This window comes from Mangifera indica, chromosome 2 (assembly GCF_011075055.1).
Source record: "Mangifera indica cultivar Alphonso chromosome 2, CATAS_Mindica_2.1, whole genome shotgun sequence".
Taxonomy (NCBI): domain Eukaryota; kingdom Viridiplantae; phylum Streptophyta; class Magnoliopsida; order Sapindales; family Anacardiaceae; genus Mangifera; species Mangifera indica.
Genome location: NC_058138.1, coordinates 3,438,165 through 3,461,682, shown reverse-complemented (window position 1 = coordinate 3,461,682; position 23,518 = coordinate 3,438,165). Strand labels below are relative to the sequence as shown.

Below are 23,518 nucleotides of genomic sequence, written 5' to 3'. Positions count from 1 at the left end.
TTATTTATATAAATCGAGATGGTAGCATCTGATCGAGTGACTTTGAAGTGTAAAAAAAAGTAAATAATCACATCGCCTAATCACAAACTATCATCTCGGTTTGTATAATTTGTTTGTACAGTTTTATTCATAAGTTTGTAACAAGTATTTGTACATGTGATTTTATTCTTAGTTAATATAAAGGATGGTGTACTTAGGAAAGAGTGGTACATTTAGAAATCATCCATTCTTGTAATCCACTTTAGCCTAGGAAAAATATAAAATGTAACTACTAAATACCCCTATAGACAAAGGTTTAAGAGATAACCGACTCAAAACTAAACAATCGTGCATTTGATTCTTGGTTCTCTTTCATCAATTTAGTTTTTCGAGTTGAGACTAAAAAAGGGTTAACTCACGCTAGAGACAAATTTAAGTCGAGCCAAAATCGAATTCAACTAAAAAGTCAAGTCAAGCTCGAGCTTAGGCTTGAACTTGATGAGCTCTTTTTAAACCAGTTTGAGCTTGACCTGACTTGAGGGGAGCTGAGCTTGAGTTACGTTACAATACCAAGCTTAGCTAGACCTAGTACAACCAAACCAAAATTAACCAAAATGATGGCGTATTGAAGTGTATTGGTCAAAAGATGTCGTTTTTGCCATACAAAATGAACTTTTTGAGGTTTATGAGCTTGACAAGCCAAACACCCCGCCAACTATAGCTTGACAATATAAAACCCTTAAGCTTGAACTAGCCTAATTCAAGCTCATTATAAGCTCATTCGGGCTGAGTTGGCAATCAAGCTCAAGTCAACTTGATTCAAATCCACCCTAGCTCGAGCTCAACTTGAATATAGAATAATCAGATCAAGCTCAAATTTGGCTCAATTGAGCTAATCGTTTAGTGACGTCAAAGAAGATGATATGTCAAACAAGAAGAAGAATCATTACAGGTAAGGTAGGATCTAATGCGATGATGTCAACAAAACATTGATCTAAAGTCAAGTTCAATGAGCTATAACTATAACTTGAGTTTAGCTTGTTTAAACTAAACAATGATCTAAGCCTAAGCCAGCTCGATCCAGTCCCTTGGTGAGAAACACTACCAACAATTTTTTTTTATCTAAGTAAATTTAGATTGAATGAAAAAGATTCTTATTAAATGAAAAAAAAAAAAGAAGGATAATACTTAGACAAAGGATGTAATGAGCCATACTTTTCAAAAAATAATCTAAATACATGATAAAAAATACAAATACATGAAATAATTTACGGCAAAAAATTTAAAAAAATTACAAAACAATTGTTAAGTCACTTTCTTATGACACAAAAATTCTCATCTTTATGGTAAGAGGAGGAGGCTAAATTTTCTATTCCCCATCCTCAATTTGATAAAAGTTGTCCTTGTCCTTGTTCTCGTCCCCACTCTTACCCTGTCCTTGTTTTAAGGATGACAAGAAATCCCATTTCTGGTCCTATTTTAACAATCACCCTTAGAATCTGCTTTGCCTCAAAAGTAAGAGCCAAGTCCTTTGGCAAGCTTTCCAACAAGCCTTTTGCTTAACACATAATAAAGATCAAAGAGAGAAATGTTCGTTCATCTCTAGAATTAATATAAACCTTAGGAAAACTATACCTCAAAAGTTAGTTGTTAAGATTAGAAAGCCTTAAGTCATATAAACCCTACACCAAAAACTCATACTTTTTGATGTGGGATCCAATTTCCATGCCTTGCACTTAAGATCCTAACAAACCACAATACTTTATAGCCCTGGTGCCTACATGGAAAGGTTGTGTGCTAGCTGGTGCCCACATGGAATGGTTGTGTGCTAGCTCTTTATTAGCCCTTAGCGAACATTACATTATCGGTTTCACTGCTTATGTCGCAAGATTGCTAATGAGAGATGTGTTGGTGGCTCTTATATTAAATGATATAAACCTTGAAAAAATCACACCTAAAATGTTAGTTGTTGAGATTGTTTAATCCAAAGCCATATAAACCTCATACCAAAAACTTATACTTTTCGATGTGGTCCAAGTGTCATATCTCACACTTGGGATCCTAATAGGAACTAAACTTCAATTATCTGGAAAATCTAGAGACAAAATCAATTCTTTTGTTTCATAGCATATTTTAAGAGGATTACAATATTCCTGTTAAAGATTTTCTCTTATTCTAAATAGGTTTGAGGTGGTTAATAGATACTCACGAGGCAAAAGAAGATGTCAAAAACAAAGTTCATGCTATTGTAACTACCATAATCTCTTCTTTTCTCTTAGTTGATGAAGGTTATGAGTATGTTAAAATGCATAATGTTATTTGTGATTTTGCAATAGCTATTGCTCCTAGGTACAACCATAAATTCATGGTAAATGTTGGAATTAGTCTAAAAGTGTGGCCACATAGGGATACATTTGAAGATTTCACATCAATCTCAATAGTGGCAAAATATATTGGGGAGTTACCTAATAGATTAGAATACCCAAATTTGTAGGCTTTATTACTATAGTAAAATAAAAATTTGGTTGTCCCTAGGAAATGACTAATCTCAAAGTTTTAGGCTTGAGACGAATATGCATCAAGATATTCTTGATTCACTTTATTGTCCTACAAATTTTAGAATATTATATATTAGTTGTTCAGACTAGGTTGACCTATTTGTAATTGGAAAACTAAGTAAACTTGAGATTCTTTATATGTTTTATTCTAAACTTGTTAAAGAGATCAATTCGTCATTTAGTCAATTAACTAATCTCAAGTTATGAGATTTGAATTACACGAATTCAAAACTAATATGTCATGATGTTGTATCTTTATTCAAAAGTTAGAAAAGTTATTTGTTGATTGTTTTATTAGATGGGAATCTAAAAGTGATAGTAATGCTAATATTGTCCAACTTAAGCATAACAATAGTTTATAATCCATTTACCAATATATCTCTCTTTGATAAATATTCGAGTAGGGTGTTGTGCTCAAGAAGTATGGAGATCAAATGGACTAACATTTTAGTGATATATGATAGGTTTTAAAGGTTTGCTCAAAAGAACAAAGAGTCTAACTTTAATAAACATTACTAATTTAAAGAGTATTAGACATTATGTGATTGAACTATTTGAATTAGCGATAAATTAGATAATTACATTATTCATTCACATGATGACATGTCAGAATGTTTATATGCACTAGTATATATAATATTACTCAAACTTGAATATGATACTATGCATTTGGAGTTATACTTTTGGAGATGTTGTAAACATTGCTAATTTAGAAAATATTAGTCATTATTTTCTTTTTCTGTTTTGAATTTATGTCTTAAACTTACTACAATAAATTGGACGTCATACATTTTGTATGGGTTTAAATGGATTTTGACACTTATTAAATTTCAAGAGAAATAAAGTTTGTATTCACTTAAAATCCATATTTAGTAAAATGCAATTATGACATCCTTAAACAAAACCCACCTCAACAAAGTCCAAAAGAAAAGCAGGCTGGATGTTATATCAATCCATTGGAATTTTGGTGTATGAATTTAATTATAAGAGGTTGAGCCTTATACTTGAGAGAAGTAAAGAATAAAATCATTTCTTAATTATATACCTTGCTTTACATGTTATTCATTTTAAACTATTGTATCATGCATTCTTTGCTTTTCATATTTCTTGAGAGCATAGGTAAAGAATAAAATCATTTCTTAATTATATACCTTGCTTTATTATGTCATTCATTTTAAACTATTGTATCGTGCATTCTTTGCTTTTCATATTTCTTGTGTTTGTGCTTTGATTTTTTTTTTTTAAAGAAAAGAGTGATCTTGCAACCAAGCAATTTTGAGGGTAAAGGCAAAAGCTGGAATTATCATTATTCAAAGATAAATTACATACCTTCCTTCTTTCATTTGCTTTATATATTTTGAACTTTTCTTTTTTCATATTTCATTTATATATTCTTTCTTATTCCCTTTTTATCATTTCATAACAAATAATTATTAGTTATGTGAATAAAATTGAATAATTTGAATTAAAAATAGAATAACATCTAATCATATAATAATATATAAACCCTTGTACCCGTGTATGTACTTATTGTTAGTGCTTTCAAACATATACACACACACACGATAAAATTAATTACTTCAGTATTTAGTAGAATAGTATAATTATATATATTAACAATGAGTACAGACATGAGTACATGAGTATAATTATATTTTTTGATGTGTCATCATATAATTAGATGATGTTTTATCACTAATTCAAAATTATTTAATCATTATATGATATATTAATATTTATAACTATGTTTTTGCCATTCTTAACGCATAAAATATTGTTGTATATCTATTGGTTTCAATTGTAAGTTTATGCTTTTGTCTTTCCTTGGCATCCGCAAGTGAATGGCTGAAAGCATAGTAAATATTGATTTTCTATATATGAAAATCCAGATTGACAGCATCCACCAAATAAACTTCAAACATTATTTACCGATTTTTATGTAAATTTGTTTCTGTGATACATTCTTCATTTTCAGTATGGATATTGATTTCCTCTTCCTGAAGACAAGAATAATTCTGCATTTTTTTTATATCTAATTTATTTTTGCATTGATTTTGAATTTATTAAAGAACAGAAATTAGCTGGTAATAAAGATAGAACCAAGGAGCCTTGAGATCAGAGGCAAAGGATAGAATCATTGTTATTATATTCAACATCACTTCTCTTTGCTTTATGTACTCCTCCTTTTTCTGTTTTTTGTTTCTTATCATTTCAAACACAACTCTGTCCCTACACTCCCCCAAAAAAAAAAAAAGCCATGGAAATTGTCACTTCTGTTGGTGGGAAGGTAGCTGAGAAGGCAGTTGACAATGCGCTTGCAGCTGCTGGCGCTCAACTTGGTTATATGTTTCACTACAACGACAAAATTGAAAAACTGAAAAAGCAAGTTGAAAAGCTGAGGGATAGCAGAGACATGGTGCAAAAGAAAATCGAAACTGCTAAAAGAGATGGGCAGATCATCTTTGTTATTGTTCAAAAGTGGATAGCTGAAGTTGATGATGTTCTAGAAAAAGCTGAAAAGTTTTTGAAAGATGAAGACAAAGCCAAGAAGAGATGCCTCAAAGGATGGTGCATTAATCTCGAACAGCGTTGCCGATTTAGTAAGGAGGCAAAAAAGCATACTTTAGCGACTTATGATCAGCTTCAAGAACTGGGAAAGTTTGAAAGTGTGTCTTCTCCTACTCCTCCATCCGGAATTATATCTTCATCTGAGGTATTTAATTCTGGCCCATTCGAATCTAGAAATTCAATTGAGAAGGAAGTTATGAAGGTCCTAATTGATGCTAGCAATGTCAACAAAATTGGAATATGTGGGATGGGGGGCATCGGTAAAACCACACTAGTTAAAGAAATCAGCCAACATGTTATAGAAGCCAAGCTATTTGATGTTGTAGTGATGGCAGTTGTCTCTCAAACCCCAAGTATTATGAAGATCCAAGGCGAAATCGCTGACATGTTAGGGTTAACATCCCTTCCAACTCACTCTGAATTAGCAAGAGCAAAATTATTGTGGGAGAGAATCAAGAAAGAGAAGCGGGTCCTCATAATATTAGACGACGTTTGGGCAATAATTAAATTGGATGACATTGGTATTCCTTTTGGGAATGACCACAAAGGTTGTAAAATAATCACCTCTCGAAGTAGAGATGTATGTAATGGAATGGACTGCCAAAAGATATATATAGTTGAAACTTTATCTAAACAAGAATCTTGGGAACTTTTTAGCAAGATTGCGGGCTCTATTGTTGAAAATTTTGACATTAATCCAATTGCAAGAGAGGTAACTACTAAATGTGGGGGATTGCCACTTGCAATTGTGACAATAGCAGGAGCTTTAAAAGGTAAGGACAAGCATGGGTGGAGACACGCTGCACGACAACTTAAAATGTCTACCCCTTCAAGCATTATAGAAGTGGAGAGAAATGTTTTTTCATCTTTGGAACTAAGCTTCGATTACCTTGAAAAGGAGACAAAATCACTTTTTTTGTTTTGTAGCTTATTTCCAGAGGATTACCAAATTTCTATTGAAGATTTGGTCAGATCTTGGATAGGTTTAAGATGGTTTGAAGATACTGATGAGGCAATTGAGGATGTCAGAAACAGAGTTCATTATATCGTAAGTACCATAACCTCTTCTTTTCTCTTGATTGAAGAAAGTGAAAAGTATGTTAAAATGCATGATGTTATTCGTGATTTTGCAATAGTTGTAGCTCCTAGATACAACCATAAATTCATGATAAATGCTAGAATTGGTCTAGAAGAGTGGCCATCTAGGGATACCTTTGATTTTACATGTATCTCCTTGATGGCAAATTATCTTGGCGAGCTACCTAATGGGTTGGAATACCTAAATTTGCAGGCTTTGTTGTTGCAAGAAAATGAAAGTTTGGTTGTACCTAGTAGTTTCTTTGAGAAAATGACAAATCTTAAAGTTTTAAACTTAGGACAAACATATATTGAGACATTGCCTGATTCACTTTCAATTCTCACAAATCTTAGAACATTAGATGTTAGTTTTTCCAAGTTGGTTGACCTGTCAATAATTGGAAGGTTAAGTAAACTTGAAATTCTTTCCCTTTCTAATTCTAAACTTGTTAAAGAAATCCCTTCATCCTTTAGTCAATTAACTAATCTTAAATTGTTAGATTTGAATTATATGAATTTAGAAAAAATACCTCACGGTGTTATACCCTCTCTTCAAAAGTTAGAGGAGCTGTACATTAATCATTTTGTTAAATGGGAATCTGAAAATGGTAGCAATGCCAATCTTGTTGAATTAGAAGCCTTGTCCCGATTGACTAGCTTACATATTTTTATTCCAAGTAAGCTTGATTGGTCACCAAATTTCTTGTCATTCAAAAGACTATCCAACTTTACCTTAGTAATAGGTCATAGTCCTGGATCTCGATTTTATAAATATTTGAGTGAAGTGTTGTACTCAAGAAATATGAAGATCACAGGGACTAACATTTCAATGATATATGATAAGCTTAGAAGTTTGTTCAAAAGAACTGAAAGTCTAACTTTAGAGAATATTGTTAATTTAGAGAGTTTTAGTAATGACCTAATTGAAGAAGTGTTCAATGAATTGAAGTATCTTCAGATCAAAGATTGTGATAAGATAAGGTATCTCTTCAGTACATTGGAATGGACACCAAACTCAACTTTCCACAATTTAGAGGAATTGCATATTAGTGGTAATTCCAACCTTGTTAAACTATCTCATGAACAACCTCTTGCTTAGTCTTTCTGTAAACTAAGAGTTTTAAACGTGAATAGGTGTAGATCATTGATGTATATATTTGATTGTGAAAAGATTAAGATTGCAAAAGGCGAAACCAAGTTACTTTCATCATTAGAGTATCTGTATTTGGAATCTTTGGTAGAGATGTTGCATATATGGAGGGGTGACCATCAATCTATAAGCCTCCACAACTTGAAGAGTGTAGAACTGATCTTTTGCTCCAATCTAATAAAACTATTTTCACCAACTTTACTCCAAAGCCTTATTTGTTTGGAAAATATAGATATAAGTTACTGCTATAATTTAAAGGAGATCTTTAAGAAGAAAGAAGCGGAGGATGTAGAGTTAGATCACACTATAACCTCTCCATGCTTGGGAAACCTGACTTCTATATATATAGATGGTTGTAATAATTTAGAAATCCTCTTCACTCCCTCAATTGCTAAACTCTTGGTGAAGCTGAAAAGCCTAAATCTATCGTTCTGCTCAAGAATACAAGAAATAATCACAAATGAGAAAGGAGAAAAAGAAAAGTCATCAGAGAGCATTGTGTTTCCTAGTTTGGAGGAATTGGATTTGTTTGATCTACACAGCCTCACTTGTTTTAGTGCTGGGTTATATACTATTGATTTTCCAAAATTGACATTGTTATCGATATTTAATTGTGGAAAAATGAAGACCTTCGGTTCTGGAGAGCAAGTGACACCCAAGCTTAAAGAAGTGCGTCTTGATGGTACTGGATGTTGGAATGGCAACGTGAATACCACATTGGAAGAGTACTTGAATGAACAGGTATATACTACTTTATGATGAAACAACTATTTTTTCTAAATCATTTTCTCAAATGTCTCCATTTTCATTCATTCATTTTCAATTAATTGTACATAAACATTATTAATTTGGACAATTTGATTTTCATTACATTTTTCTTCATTAGAATAATTATTCATTCTCATTTATTCAACATTTTCTAAGAAATATTTATACCTACATGAAATATTTTGGTCATTAATAAGCTTATTGTTTTTCCAGGCACAAAAGGCTGTTGCTGATTAAAGTAGATAGTGAAAATGGTGGTATGTATGAATCATGTTGTTTTATCATATTCTTTATTCAGTATTATTGTTAGCATCTTCTGATTAATTAAATCAATTTTCATTCCTTTGCACATTATTCAATTATACATAATTATATGCCTTTTATACATAATTATTTGCATTTTCTTTTTCTTGTTACATTAATTAGTTATTCTTTCCTGTTTATTCAACATTATTTTATTAAGAAACAGGGGTGCTGGCGGCAGGGGGTGGCTCCTCTGGCTTCGGCCCAGGTGAAAATCAGGGGAAATTTATTATTTTATAATTATAATTAATTTCTTAATTATACACTATATAGGCTTTTTTCTCTTAATCCTAACAAATAATTTTGTTTTATTTTCTTTCTAAAATTATAATTATAATAATAAATCTCATTATATTGAGACAAATATTAATTATCATAAACAATGTTAAGTAATATTTCACCACAAAATGTAAAATTTTGGGATTTTAGACTAAAATAGAAAAATGTTCAAGTGTAACTATTAACTACGTTTAATTTAAAATTTTGGGATCAAATGATTAGTATTACTTTACCTTTAATTTAAAATCAATCAATTATATAATAATATATCAATATTTGGAACTACGTTTGTACATGAAGTATTTTGGTTATTAATAAGCTTATTGTTTTTGTAGAAAAGGCTGCTGCTGCAAGTAGATTGTGAAAATGGTGGTATGTATGTATGAATCATGTTGTTTATTCGGTATTATTGTTAGCATCTTCTAATTAATTTTCTCAATTTTCATTCGTTTGCACACTATTTTCAATTATACATAAATATATTCCTTTTATACTTTCACATTACTTGTACAATTTTATTTGCATTTCTTTTTTCTTCTTACAATAATTAATTGTTCATTCCCATTTATTCAACGTTATTTTATTCAGAAAGAGGGGTGCTGATGGCAGGGGGTGGCTTCTCTGGCTTCAGCCTAGGTGAAAATCACAGGGAAATTATTCATTTATAATTATAATCAAATTCTTAATTATACACTATTTAGGTGTTTTTTTTTCTATTTTTTAAATCTTTTAATCCTAACAAATAATTTTGTTTTATTTTTTTTTTATAAAATTATAATTATAAATAATAGATCTCCTTATATTGAGACAAATATTAATTGTCATAAACAATGTTAAGTAATATTTTACTACAAAATGTAAAATTTTAGGATTTTATAATAAAGTAAAAAGATGTTCAAGTGCAACTGTTGACATGTGACCATATGATTGGTATTATTTTATTTTTAATTCAAAATCAATCAACTATATAATAATATATCAATATTTGTAACCACATTTCCACATGAAGTATTTTAGTTATTAATAAGCTTATTGCTTTTGTAGAAAATGAGAATGGAAGACCTGCTAGAACCCCTTGCCAAGTTGTGAAAGTGGTATGAGTCATGTTTTATCATTTTGTTTATTCAATATTGTTGGCAATTATTTATACATATTCTTCTTTTACGTGTTTATTGATAATTCGACTCTGTTAAATCAATTTAGACGACAAAGAAGAAGAAGAAGAAGAAGAAGAAGAAGAAGAAGAAGAGGAGGCTACTCATTAGTTTGTCTATACATATTTTAAATTTATATGATTGTATATATATTAATTACCAACATTAATGGTGTGTGTACATAAACGTTTTTTATTTGTATTCTCTGTAATTCATGCACAACTTTTTTTTTTTTTTTTGTGTGTTGTATTTAGGCTTATAGAGAGGTAAGGCTCATTACGTCCCCCTCTATATAGGTGTCATTTTTTTTTTAATTAATAAAATTTCCCTCGTACTGTCAAGGTTAGCCAAAAAAATTAATATTTATAAATTTTTTTTTTTTGTGAGTAATACTTACAGGTTTTCATTTATGATATAATTAAAATTTATTTATTTTAAATCAGGTTAATAGTAGGATTGGATTTGGTTTGGATTGAGCCTGAACAACACTTAGTTAGAGATCACAAAATTAAGATTCGAATTCAGTTTAAAAATAATTTAACTTTAAATTTGATCTGAGTTATCTCCAGCTTGACGTAAAAATGAATAAATGTCTCGTTAAAACATGTCCAACGAAAAACAAGAAAAGTGATCTATCCAGCCAAGAACATTTTGAATTTTATTATAGAACGACGAAGCGAAAAAATATATCATCAAATTAAGGTCCCTTCACAAGGACAAATAACCACCTGTACCAAAAGGAAAACGTTAAGTACTGAGCTTTTAGTGCAACATCTGATTCTGATTGAGCTTTTAGTGTAACATCTGATTCTGAAAACACCATACTTGCAAATAGGTTCTCAAAAGAGACCTAGTCAATGGGTTTCCTGAGCCATAACAAGACTGGCACTAACCTAACATAGAAACAACAGAAACTTAATTCTGTGTCGTATATAAATCAACCACTACCCATAAAGCACAACTCATGAACCACCAACTTTGCACAGAGGAAAATGAGTTTTCAAGATTCAAGGCTCTTGGCAACTAGTTACTGCACAAACCAAACAATCAATAAGCACCGCATCCACACCCCACAGCACAAAAATAATGTTACAGAAGAAAGTAAATTCATTTGTAAACTTTTCCAGATCACCAGCATTATCCAGATAAATCAGGACCACTGCATCCAAAAATGCTGCAGGGTCCAGAGGAGCTGCAATGTTCTGTTTTATTTGCTGAGCTTGCGAGTCTTCGCTCTGAGGTTCGTGCTAGTATTGCTAATCTTTGGGACGAGGTCACAGGTGACATAGATGAGCTTTCTTGTCGTTTTCGTCCACCTCCTTCTTAGTTTATCTTTGTTTTTCATTCTATCTTTGATGTATAAGGACTTTTCACATACTTTAATGTTTTATCTTGTTTGGACTATTAATGCTCTTATTTCGCTGATCATACTTATTTAGATATTGTATTCATGGATTGTGTCTCGATACTGCAAGAGGGCATGTCGCCAAGTAGTAATGTGGTATGAATCTTTTTTTATCATTCTTTATTTAGTATTGTTGGCAATTATTCATATGCATTATATTCATCTTTTACATGTTTATTGATAGTCCAACTTTTTTAAATCTATTCAGACAACGATGATGGCATTGTCAACAACAATGACAACATCAACAAAAAAGAAGAAGAGGCTGCTTGTTAGGATGTCAATACATCTTTTAAATTTGTACGATTGTATATATATTCATTACCAACATTAATGGTGTGTGTACATGTTTTTGTATGTATTTTGTGTGATTCATGCATAATCTTTTTTTTTTTTTAATTTGTATTTAGTCTTATTGGAGAGGTAAAAATCATTACGTCCCCCTCTGACTAGCTGTTATTTTTTTTCTTAATTAGTAAAATTTCCCTCGTACCGTCAAGGTTTGCCAAAAAAACAATAATATTTGTGAGGTTTTATTAATAATATAATTGTCATTTATTTATTATAAATTGCATGAATAGGGCTAGATTTGATTTAAACCAAACCCGAACAAGACTAAGTTCAAAATTGACTAGTTAAAATTCAAATCAGTTTGAAAATAATTTAATTTTGGATTTGATCTGAGTTGCTTGAACTTGACTTGTTTTGAGAAGATTTCCCTTTTTCATACCCTTTCACAAGTCACGTTTTTCAAAATTTCGACACAAGTTTAGGAGATTATCAATAAGTTTAAGTGTTTGACGGATAGGATGGTTGTTGATCTTAATGTTTCGTCTCCACCCAAATCCTAAAGTAAATTAGTTAAGAAGTTTTAGAGAGATCATAAAGGGGGAATCCATGAATGCTGTGCTAAGGATGTTGTTAAGTGTTGGGGTTCATATAAATATAGCGAAACTGGTAGAAACCGCCATAAAAAGAGAAGAGAAAAAAAGCAAGGTAAAGCCAAACTAAAGTCTGATTCTCGGTCGTGCCTCATAATACACTAAACCCTGAATTGGCTAATTCCTCGAGTAACACCAAAGTTCTGGAAAATATAATCCTATCTTAGAATTTGCTAATCTATATGAATGTAAGATAAAAATAATAATAATAAAGTATAATCCTATCAAGATTCTAGTCTGACAGCGTCAAATTCTCTACCCTTGTCAATCCCCGTTAAAACCACCAAGCAGCGATAACCTTTGCTTTCTAACTGGAAGATAAACTAACATTCGATAATTCTATGAATATCAAGGAAATTGCCCCAAAAAAACTGTCACCGTATCTTAAGAAGTTTCAAGCCTCTTGGCAACAAGTTCCTGCTCATACCAAACAATCAATAGGCACTACATCCACACACCACACCACAAAAATAATATTATAGAAGAAGGTAAATTCATTTGTAAACTTTACCGGATCACCAGTATTATCCAGATATATCTGGACCACTGCATCCGAAAACGCTGCAGGGTCTTAATACTTTAAAATAAGTACGAATATATGAGTAATATTATATGAACAGACATTTCTTACTTATTGTGATGTGATTGTTTATTCATTACGTCAGTTTGTATGAATAAATTCTTAAGAAATTTTCTTACATGCAATTTTATTAATAGAGATATAAGAGTGAATCTTTTATAATGAGATTGAAGATGAACAATAATTATTAGTTCTTGATGTTCATTTTTTTCTTCAATTCCTCAGCATTTTGATTGAAGGCTTCCTTGGAAGCTTCAGCATTGCCCATCACTGACTCTTCAGCTTTCTGAGCAGTATCCTTAGTTGAGCTCAATGCTCCATGTACTGTTTGTTTCCTACAAATCCTAGAATATTATAAGTTAGTGGGTTGAACTTGGTGGACCTTTCAGTAATTGTAAAACTAAGTGAACTTGAGACTCTTTACCTTATGATTTTGAACTTGTACGTAAAATTAGAACCAAGGGACAGAGCCCAATAACAGATTACAATACGTTAAAACTGAAAGGATAATATTATATAGACAAACAAATTTATAAACTTTGTACAATTTGCTATAATAATATTTAATTGACTGATTTTAAAATAAGAGAAAAAATAAATACTCATATCATTTAATTATAAACTGTCATCGTAACTTATATAAACAAATTAGTACAATTTATTTGTATGTATAGTTATTGGGCTTGGTTCACCCAAGATAAGTTGACCTGACCTATGCTCATAGTCAGGCAGAATTGTCTAGGTTGCCCTTACTGATGATTTGACAAAACTGCCCTTGACAGTTCGACAACGGTTGGGATTTCAAAATTTAAAGTCCCAACAGCTGCCCTAAATAAAAATATATGCATAAGGCTGTGTATTATTTTTGTGCTAACTCTCAGAACATCAGAAACACAGAAAACAGACTGCTTCTCCTCCTTCTCTTCTGTACCCAGGAATACAGAACGGTGAAAAGCAAACCAGTGTTGTGGATTACATCAACAAAAGGCTTCTATCATCCTGCATCAACTTCGAAGACACACACATTCATATCCAGGTACGTACGAATTGATGCTGATTGTTCTAGAATTGCTAGCATTGGTATCAGAGCCTGTGTTAATGTGCATTGTGTGTTGATTGTTGAAGATATTGATTTTGTGATTTTATTCTGGAAATTCTGATAAATTTTTGGGTTATTTTTTTCACAAAATTCAATTTACGTTTTTGGCTAATTTGATGCAATTGAGTGAAATAGATGCATAGAATCATGTTAGCACGATTGTTGGATGATTGTTGCATGTTTCATATTAAAAAATTGCGTAAAAAACAAACTCGAATCAATGACTCCAAAAGCCAAATCGTCACCCTTTGTTGTGGACTTCTTGTCCCAAATCACTGGATTCTGGCAACGTTGACATCAGAGACTTGTGCCAATAGGATTGTCATCATGATATCTTCAAAAGCCCTAAGATGTCATCGTCAATCAACGGCTAGATGGTGGCCAACTGAATCGATAGCAAGATTAGGGTTCTTACTGCCCCACGGGTTGCAATCTGGTTGGGAAAACACAATTATCCAACCCATTTGTCAATGGGTCAACCCGCTCATTGATCAATCAAGCCGCCTGACCCAAGAGTTAACTCGTGGGTCTGTTGACTGTCAATGATCAACAGTTAGTGTTGACTAGGCAACACTCTACAATCAAAATTTGACAGTCACCGGTCTTACCAATGCGTCTAGGTTTGTGGAGGCATGTGAAAGCCTTTTCCTGATGCATGAGACAGTGTTCCAGTGCGTGGAGATGTACAGAACACCTGTTTCGACAAGTGAAGCCTTCTCTCTAGCGTATGACTATACATACAGGCTCAGATTAGTGCATAGACTCTAATCCGGTAGGTCTCAACGCGCGTAAAAGCTTGCGCAAACCTTTTTTTTAAGAAAGAAAGTTTTAACGGTGTTTCCAGGATGCGTTTTTGAATTATAAATTGTTAAATGACATGAAAACATATATTGTTATGTATGTAAAATTTATTATTCTCTATTTGTTATTCATGTATAAGATGAATATGTTGACTAAAGACTACTATCTGAATTATAAAATGAATCAGAAGCACAATCTCTTTAAACATATTGGTGGCATGAATGGGAGATATTTTGATTTATAACATAAGGACATAAAATTAACTGAAAAGGAGAAGATATATGAACTACTTAAGTCACTATCAGATTATTGGGATCCTATAATATTTAATTTTGTCTAGGACAAAAAATTCAAGAATTACTAGCAATGTGTGGATGAATTATAACTCGTTGAAGAGCAAATAATTGTAATAAATATAAGAAAATCCACAGCTCTGTCCTTTTTCCTAAATCAGCGGAGTGCAAGACATGTAGGCTATCGCAAATAATATAGTAACTTTATCATGGATAAAGTTAGAAGTGTGCATAATTTGGTTTAAACTGTAAAACTGAATCAAACCGTTTAAAAATTATAGTTTGGTTTGGGTTGAAATTTTTCAAATTGTTTTTTTTCAATTCGGGTTATGGTTTGAGCAATTTTTAAAATCGAACCTAACCATAAACCGTATATATATATATGACAAAATTTTCTAATAAATAATTAGGTGTACAACTTGTTTTTTCATATTTATTTTATTATTTTCTGTACATATATATTGTATATATATTTTATATTCATTTTACATGTATATATTATGTTTTAGAAAACTATAATTCAGTTAATTTTATTAAATAATATATATATACATAAAATTTTAAAATATTCAAACTATAATGGTCGAATTGTATATCATATAATATATCAAAAACTCAATTTGCCATATTGTGTATCATATTGTATGATACGCCTTTTAAAAATTAAAATAATAAATTGTTAATAAAATATTATAATTGAGACGTTATTATTTTGAAAAACATCATAAACACATTTAATATTTTAAAATTTTTCATATACACCCCTAGTGTATTCATTTTCTCTAAAAAAATGTATTAATTCATATAAGAAATATGTGTTGTATCGTAGGATACGTATTGTATCATATGATACATTTACTATGTCATATTAATTCGATACACCTTATGATACGTATCATTTTCTATCTATATCGTATCATATCATATATCATAGGATATTGATAATTATAGTTCAAATTGTAATTCAAACTGTATTTTTTTAGTTTGGTTTGAAACCTAAAATGCTTTGATTTGATTTGAAAATTTTTCAAACTATTTTTTTCAGTTTGATTTGAAAAATCTCTTAAACCGCACCAAACCAGAGTGTGCACACCCTTAGATAAAGTGACTCTGAATATTGTTAAGGATAAAAAAATGTTTTCACTCAATCTGATTCGTGGAGACCAACCTACTATAACTATAAAGAGTGGTTAATAATTGAAATGCCCTGTTTTAATTCATATAAGCCCCAGATTAAGGATATTTCAGAAGTTGATCCTAGTCATTGAAATTATTTAAATTTTGAGTTTATAGTCTTTTAATATTAGTAATGTACTTTGTATGGAACTTCATTTTGCACTATATGAAAATTAAAGCATTTGTTGATTTAATTATTATACAGTTTTGTGGGAATTCTAAGATTGGTGAAATTTAATAATTCTTGTCTAAAATTGACATTAGCGCAAATGGATTAAATTTTTAAATATTGAATATTTGAGTCATAGATGATCTTATATGAAATATTTTAATTTTAATGCACATTGATGACAATAAATGTGTATATATCTTGATTTGTTGATGTTGTGTTGATATGTCTCTATAATTATATAAAAAAATGGCTTTAAAAAATATCATTGCGAACTTGAATAAGGGAGAAAGATTGAATGAAAACAACTATAAAATTTGGAGAATGTGAATGCATTATATCCTAGATGAACATGAGGCCTTAGAGGTTGTTAATCAAGTAATGAAAGAGCCATAGCTAGTTGAGGGGTATAATCCTAACAATACCAGTATAAGCGTGACATGGACACTTACAACACTTGGAAAAAGAATGATTCAATTGCTAAAGGAATCCTTATCAACTCAATGATTGACGATGTTGCTTATAAGTATGAGTAATGTGGAATTGCATATGCCATATGGGTGGCATTGATGGAGAAGTTTGGAAGAACCACTGTCTCCAAATTTAGGCAATTGACCATCACGTTCGATACGAACAAAAAGGTTCCAATAAGCCAATGAAACAATATCTAAAGGAAATGTCAAACATGATTACTGACCTGAAGAAGGTTGGACATGACTTGACTAATGAGCAACAAGTACAAGCTATCATATGATATCTTTTTAACAATTAGGAACAAATGAAAATCAATATGACTAACAATGATAATATCCAGACTTTTGATGATATTGCTCACCATCTTGAGTTAGAAGTAAAGCGTTTAGAGGTTGTTGGACTGAGTGCTCATGCATATGTTGTTGAGTCTAGTTCTAAGAAATTTTCTAGCTAAAAGTAAAAATGGCGTAAGTCCAAAAAAGGGAAAGAGATCGTCTAAAGACTTGTGAATAAAAACAAGCGATATAAGTGCAAAAAAGGTAAATGCAATGGAAAAAGAGATAAGACCAATCTAACCTGTTATAACTGTGGGAACAAGGGTTACTTCGCTTGTAAGTGAATGGAGCTAAAGAACGTATCGTCTTATCCTATCTCGAATTATGAGATTTATGTTTCAGTATCGTTTTATTAACTGAATCTCATCTTATGTGGATTGTAGACTTAAGAGCTACATACCATATAGCTTGGGACAAAGGAGCTTTTGTAAAGTTTCATCGAATATCAAGGGATATGTGATGGATTTATGTATGCAATGATACAAAAGTTGAAGTAAAAGGAATGGGCACGTGCAAATTAGTATTACGCGGTGGTCAAACCTTATACCTACATGAAGTTTTGTACACTCTAGAAATTTGACAAAGACATGCTTAGGTTATCGAATCTTGATCAGTTGTTCTCAATTCTTTAAACTTCCTCTATTATTATCATGCCTATTACATCAATTCAGTATTTTCTAGAAACTTAATCATGAAAATAGTATATTAATCATCATAATCCATCCATTATAATAGGAATTGCAAAAACGTATCATAGCAATCAAATAAATCACAACTTAACCACTGAAGACACCATATTAACTTGGCTTCCATCAACAAACTTATTTTCACATGGTTGTGGTTGTGGTTGTGGTAATTCCAGTGACCAAAGTCCCCCCTTTGGTGTCCAAGACTGTTAACTCTCTTTTTTCTTTGTGCTTGGCCGCTACTTTTGGGTTCTAGAGGAATTATGTGCCAAATAACGCACAATAGCCTTGTACCTCTTTTATTTTACCTATTAGACATGACATGTGTGTGTTTTTCTTACACATAGATGTCTGTGTCTTTTCTCAATCAAGAAAATTTTGAAAATCGCTGCGAAACAAATCTCATCCAAGAATTCAAATTCCACAATGACAACGATCATGTGCTCTAACACACACAAACGTGTACCCTTCCTATACTTAGCCCTGTTCACCAACTCAATGTGAAATTCGTTTTCTACCATTCCAAGGAACGAATAAGAATATTTGGTTGTACAGTTTATCCATTTCTTAGACCTTATTATAAGCTTTTTTTTTTTTTTTTTTTTTGGAATGAGGAGATGAAATGATAAAGAAGATTATACAAAGATAAGGGAGTTATGATGCGGCAAATTAGGGCAAGGAGATATTTATTTCCATCCCCATTTATAAAGATTGTTTTTGTCCTCATCTTTACTTATTTTGGAGAATCTCTATCCCACACGAGGTGGGGTAAGAACCCGATTGGGAGGATACAATTGCATACCATTTTCTGGTCCTTGCATACATGTGTTAAAAATATTTGCAAATCTTCAAAGTGTAAGATTTAGAAAGTTTCTTTCACACTGATTAACAATTTCTTCTTTTGCAAATATTATATGGTTCGAAGTGACTTCCTTTTCTTACAATATTGAGCCACCATTTCATAATTGGTGTTGGTTTGGGTGCATTTGTTTAGGAGAATCTTTTATCATTAAAATTGAAAATTATCACAATGATAGATTACCTTAAAAGGTTAGCAAGCGCATATCAAAAGTAAAATCCCACAAATTACAAAATGTAATTATAAAATGTTTATGATGTCATGATATCATTTAGCCTCTTTGACCCACAATTCAACGGTAGAATTGATCAATTTGATCCAAGCTTGAAAACTGTGATAACTAGTTCCGTTAGGGAAACAAATAGCAACCCATTATCAATGTGGTCCACGACTTTCAACCATTATTTTGAAAACCAAACCAAATCAAACCAGACCGGTTGGTTGAACTAGAAACTGGTTTTAAGTCTAATATAGTTAATATTAAAAAATGATTTATTTATTGACTCGATCAAATTTGATCAAAATCGATGAATTAGATGAATTGATTAAAATTGGTAGAATTAGGTTTGCTCAAAATTTAAGGTATTTTTAGAAAATTTAATTATTTTTTGATAATTTGATTATTTGATATCAAACTAGATAAATTTCTAAATGTTTCTAAGGAAAACAAAAGTTCAAAAAAAAAAAAGAAAAAAGAAAAAAAAAGTATTTCATATCCATTTAAATGTTTTCTATAGAGAATAACTTGCAAATTTATGTTTTTTTTTTTTTTATGTATCATTAGATAGAGACTTTTTTTCATTTAATTGTTTCATTAAAATCAGGTGAATAATTGTTATTCCTTAAAAAAGATATGTTCTAATCACCATAACTCTAAGTATTATGATTGATTTTATTTTTTACAAATTTTTAAACAAAATCTATTGGTTAATCTGATATTATTTAGAAAATTTTATTATAATTTAATAATAAATTGAACCGATCGATTCTTAGTTGAATAATGAATCAGTGAGAAAATCAGTTTGATCATTAGTCTAGTTTTATAAACATTATTTTCAACCCAATAAGAGGGGCTAAGAAAAAGGAGTGCTTACCTATTTTTTCTTCTAATTTTCTTGATAGGATTAAGACTTTGACCTACGAATCAAAATGGAATCACTTATGACATGTTCTTTAAGAATAAATTTTTGACCTTTTTTTTTTTTGTGGGTGACATGAACATCGATCTTCACATGAATTTGATTTGTTTTTTTTTTTTTTATATAAAATAGGAAAATTAAGATATAAGAATATATAAAACCATTGATTTTTTTTCTCAAAAATATATCAATGTGTATATTTTAAGTGGACTAAATAGGGTAAGAGGCCTCATTTTCAAGAAAGAAATTAAGGGAAGTCTAGTTTGGAGGCTTTTCTCTAGATAATTTATTATTCATAAAGGCCTCACTTTGCCATATTTATTTTTATTAATTTTGAAAAAATCTTGTAATATTTATAAATAATTAAGTATACTATTACAAAATTTAAGAGCAATACATATTTTTAAGTATATAATTAGGTACACAAATAATATGTTATCATACGATTAATTATGATTTTATTTTTAATTTATAATCATCTAATCACACAATTACATATCATCTATATATATAGTTTTATTTTAATTATGTTCCTAAAATTATACACACATAATTTTATTGAAAATTTTAACACCCCTGTCAAGCTTACAAATAGTTATTAATAATTGAATGGTCAATCACTGTTTCCCACTTAAGGTTCGATGAGACCACAAATCCTTTAATTTTAAAAAAGCTATTTTTGTATCAATTTGTTAAATTTTTTTTTTTTTTTATAGAATTGTTGAAAAGACAAAGAAGCCTTTAAGTTAAATAATACTTTGTCTCAAAAATTTTATCAAATATAATTTTCATGCCTAATTTAATTTAATTTTATTTAAAATAATTAAAAAATAATTTTTAATTTGATAAATGTCGCTGACAACAGTTAATCTTTAAATTTATTTAGAGTAAAATGAAAATGGGGGAGGGAAAAAAAACTATTTAGAGTTACAATTTAATTTGTTTATACTACCTTATTATAATTTATAAACAAAATAATATAAATACCTTTATTTGTTAAAAGTAACGGTTGACTTTCATTGATATGTGAGAAAATAGTTTTTCCACACTTAAAGGATAAAAATTGTCATTTCATCTAACTTTGGGTAGGAAATAGTCATTTGGTCTATTTGTTTTGAGTCATGTTAAGTGTATATATTTTTTAGTACATAATTAGTTATATAAATGATGTGTTATCATGTGATTAAATGATTTTGAATTAAGAATAAAGTAATATTCAATCAAATAATGACACATCATTAATGTACCTAATTATGTATTCAAAAGTGTATATATATAGATTTATCAATTTATATTGGCCAAAGGACTTATTCCCACCCAATATTTGTTGAATTTTCAAACTGGTATTTATTAAATATTGAAAACTTAAACTCCTATCCGTGCGGTGTTAAATTTGTTAATTTAATTATAAATTAATATTTATTATACATACCTATTGAAAACCAAAATTTGATAAAGGAGTGCATTATTCAGAAACAATGACATTTTTCCTCTTGTCCTAGAGTTAACTATTATTCAAAATTTTTATCTTCAACAACCCCCAAGTTTAGAAACATCACATTTGCACCCTTGTCTAGCATTTTCTCCCTTAATCTCTAACAACTTCTCCCTTCATCTCTGGTGGCCTCTTTCTTCATCTCTAACCGACGAAGAAATCCAAGGCACAGTGGCTCAATCTTGTTGATTAACAAAATCAACAAAGAAAGCCAACATTGTTGACAAATAATCGAGCAACCATTGACATTCTTGAACATGAATCGAAAAGGTAGGGGGTCAACAAGCCTTTCTCCTTTAACACGACTTTATCAACCATCGAAGGAGGGCCGATGACATTGCAAAAAGATCTCCACTCGTTTTTCCATCAAAAAAAGTGATATAAATGTCGAAAATACCACTGGGGGGTAGAAGGTGTTGGCGAGATGGTTGTAGATGAGTCAAGGTGAATCTTCAGGAAGAATGGTCACTGGAAAAGAGAGAATACATTTTGTGGGGATGTAATTAATGTTCTAAAATTTGAGAGGCATGTATTATTAGAAAAATAAGGAATAGATAATGAGGGAAAAAGTAACCTTTTAAAACTTAATCCTAAAAACAAAATTATTAATTTTCTAAATTAAGAGAATAAATAAGATAAAATTTTATTATTTTTAATATATTACGATTAAACGATAATTTTACCTTTGAAACTAACTAATTTTGTTAATTTTAATAGTTCATAGATGAAAGTTTAAGTTTTTAATACTTAATTGGTAATAGTTGCATTCATCAAACCTTGGGTGGGAATGAATCTTTTAGCTATTTATTTTTATAGAATTTGTAAAATAAAAAAAATAAAAAAAGAAAAAGCTTATAATATGCATAAATAATTAAGTATATGATTATAAAATGTTTAGCACGTATATCGATAGTAGAAATAGGTATTAATGATTTAATTAACCGCTAAATGACCTATTCCCACCCAAGCTTTCATGAATTGTCAAGTTTCCACTCATAGAGTTTTAAAACCCTAAAGTCCCACCCATAAACAGTTAGCGTCAGTATATTCTGTTAGTGAAAAGGGTATTTATGTAAATTTGATTCTTTTAATTTGAACGTTATTTGAGTTGAAAATATTCGCTTATTAAATCGATATACTGCAAATTAAGAGCATTAAATGAATTGGGAAGGTCCAAAAAAAAAAAAATTATAATTTTTCTGCAATCTTTATCTGTTCCTTCCAACTTCCACTCCTCATTTCTCAATTACCACTCACTCACTTTTTCTCTCTCCTTCATTGAACTTTTGCTCAGAAACTTGAACAGCTTGAAGAAGCTCTATGCAGTGGTGATGGGTTTTCTCAACTCGCTTCGGATTCGGTTCATTATGAACCATGGAATTTGTCCACGTGGCTTGAACGGATACGAGTTCAATCCGGACCCGGTTTCTGACCCGTCGACGCTTACTTCCATCAATCTCTGGAATCACCAACGGATTCCCGGTATGGCTATGTATAATGACAATACTATCCCTCTTTCTTTATCCGTTTTCCACCACTAGGGATCACAAACGCTTGAAGACTGAGTTGTACTTGTCCGAGTCAATTCGTCCGGTCATCTCTGTTCACTCACAAGAGAACGGAATTCGACTCGTTCATGCTTTAATGGCGTGCGCTGAAGCCGTTCAGGAAAACAACCTCGCCATCGCCGAAACCTTCGTCAAGAATATTCGGTTGTTTATTCTGGTTAATGGTGGGGGTTCACGGGATGAATAGTTTGGATTTTTTAAATTCTGTTTTAGCCCAACTGGTTGGAGTTTGAGGATTTTTGGATTTCTGTCGACCAGAATGAATTTCTGGATTTCATGTTATATAAATACGCACTGAAACTGCAAAATTAGTATATTCATCAAAATAAACAAATTCATCAAAACTAAAATCCATCAAAATTGGCAGATTCATTAACCTTAATATTCAATTCAGATGAACAAATCAGGTGAATTTACATTCTATTGCATATTTAATACAATTTATAATTTATATTGAAGGGTGTTTTTGTTAATACCGGGAGGGAAAGGAGGGAAAAGGTAAAATCATCATTTCTAGTTTAGACTAATAGAAGTCATTAACAAAATTGGATACTGGGTGAGACTTTGAGTTTTTTAAACTTTGGGGGTGGGAGTTGGCTTTTGGCCTTAATTAAGTGAAAGTACATTACTGGAATCTTATGCCATGTTTACAAATCCACTGT

General features: G+C 30.8%; 3 protein-coding genes across 3 annotated transcripts; all 3 read left to right on the top strand.

Annotated features, from left to right (window-relative positions):
- Nucleotides 1–4,794: 4,794 nt before the first annotated feature.
- On the top strand, nt 4,795–7,281 carry LOC123204585 (disease resistance protein At4g27190-like). The gene has a single exon (XM_044621328.1). It carries the CDS (start codon nt 4,795–4,797, stop codon nt 7,279–7,281), a length of 2,487 nt encoding a protein of 828 aa, XP_044477263.1.
- On the top strand, nt 6,962–8,356 carry LOC123197645 (probable disease resistance protein At1g12290). The gene is made up of 2 exons (XM_044611984.1): nt 6,962–8,073; nt 8,314–8,356. The coding sequence occupies exons 1-2, from the start codon at nt 7,330–7,332 to the stop codon at nt 8,335–8,337; spliced, it is 768 nt and encodes a 255-aa protein (XP_044467919.1). The 5' UTR covers nt 6,962–7,329; the 3' UTR covers nt 8,338–8,356.
- A 5,248-nt stretch (nt 8,357–13,604) lies between these two features.
- Nucleotides 13,605–23,172, top strand: LOC123204541. Its single transcript, XM_044621265.1, has 2 exons — nt 13,605–13,798; nt 22,583–23,172. The coding sequence occupies exons 1-2, from the start codon at nt 13,605–13,607 to the stop codon at nt 22,827–22,829; spliced, it is 441 nt and encodes a 146-aa protein (XP_044477200.1). The 3' UTR covers nt 22,830–23,172.
- The last annotated feature ends 346 nt before the right edge of the window (nt 23,173–23,518 follow it).